Source organism: Alligator sinensis, unplaced genomic scaffold, assembly GCF_000455745.1.
Source record: "Alligator sinensis unplaced genomic scaffold, ASM45574v1 scaffold446_1, whole genome shotgun sequence".
NCBI classification, from domain to species: Eukaryota; Metazoa; Chordata; order Crocodylia; family Alligatoridae; genus Alligator; species Alligator sinensis.
Window position 1 is genome coordinate 106,838 of NW_005843090.1, and position 693 is coordinate 107,530.

General features: G+C 73.3%; 2 protein-coding genes across 2 annotated transcripts in view; one reads left to right on the forward strand and one right to left on the reverse strand.

The window, feature by feature from the left end:
• The window catches only part of RECQL4 (RecQ like helicase 4), a 30,035-nt gene extending 29,686 nt beyond the window's left edge, over positions 1–349 (reverse strand). The window contains exon 1 of the mRNA XM_006037257.2: positions 283–349. The gene's annotated coding sequence lies outside the window, so the exon portion shown is untranslated. The remainder of the gene's footprint in view (positions 1–282) is intronic.
• Positions 53–693, forward strand: part of LRRC14 (leucine rich repeat containing 14) — a 4,349-nt gene continuing 3,708 nt past the window's right edge. Inside the window, exon 1 of the mRNA XM_006037258.3 lies at positions 53–635. Within this exon, the coding sequence (XP_006037320.1) occupies positions 313–635 (323 nt within the window). The 5' untranslated portion in view covers positions 53–312. The remainder of the gene's footprint in view (positions 636–693) is intronic.

The window sequence follows — 693 nt, forward strand, 5'->3', positions numbered from 1 at the left end:
GGGCTCCCGCCTCCCCGCCGGGCAGCGTCCCGCGTCACCGCGCCCACCCGGAAGTGCCGCGCGGGGCGGCGGAGCGCGGTGAGGCCTAGGCGTCCCCCGGGTGTCGGTCGCCCCGCACCCCAAACCTGAAGGGAGCCTTAAACTTAAAGGGAGGGGCGCGACCCCCCGCCCCGGGATACGCCAACGTCCTGCTGTTGGGGCGGGTCATGGGAACCCCCCCAGTACGACCAGTCTGAGCAGGGACGCTGCGGGGTCGGTGGCGTGCGGACAGCGGTGCCTCACCCGCACTCCCCTTCTCTCGCAGCGCCGGCCATGCACTCCCTGGTGTTCCTCTGCGCCCAGAAGCTGGCGTCCCACCACGCCACGGCCCGCGGCGCCCTGGAGGTGCTCCCCACGGAGCTCTACCCCGTGCTCTTCAAGGCGGCCTTCCTGGACAAGCGCACGCTGGTGCTGCAGGACCTGGTGCAGACCTGGCCCTTCCCGGTGCTCAGCTTCCAGCGCCTGCTGCGCCGCTGCCAGCACTGCGACCGCGCCCCGCTGCAGGAGAAGCCCAGCAAGCTGTGCGTGCAGACCGTCATCCTGGGCGTCGTGGCCTACCTCAGCGCCGCGCTGGAGGGCCCGAGCCACGGCTCCGGGTACGTGGGGGCGCGGCAGGGCCCGGGCGGATCCCAAGGGCTGCGACGGGGCCACTCG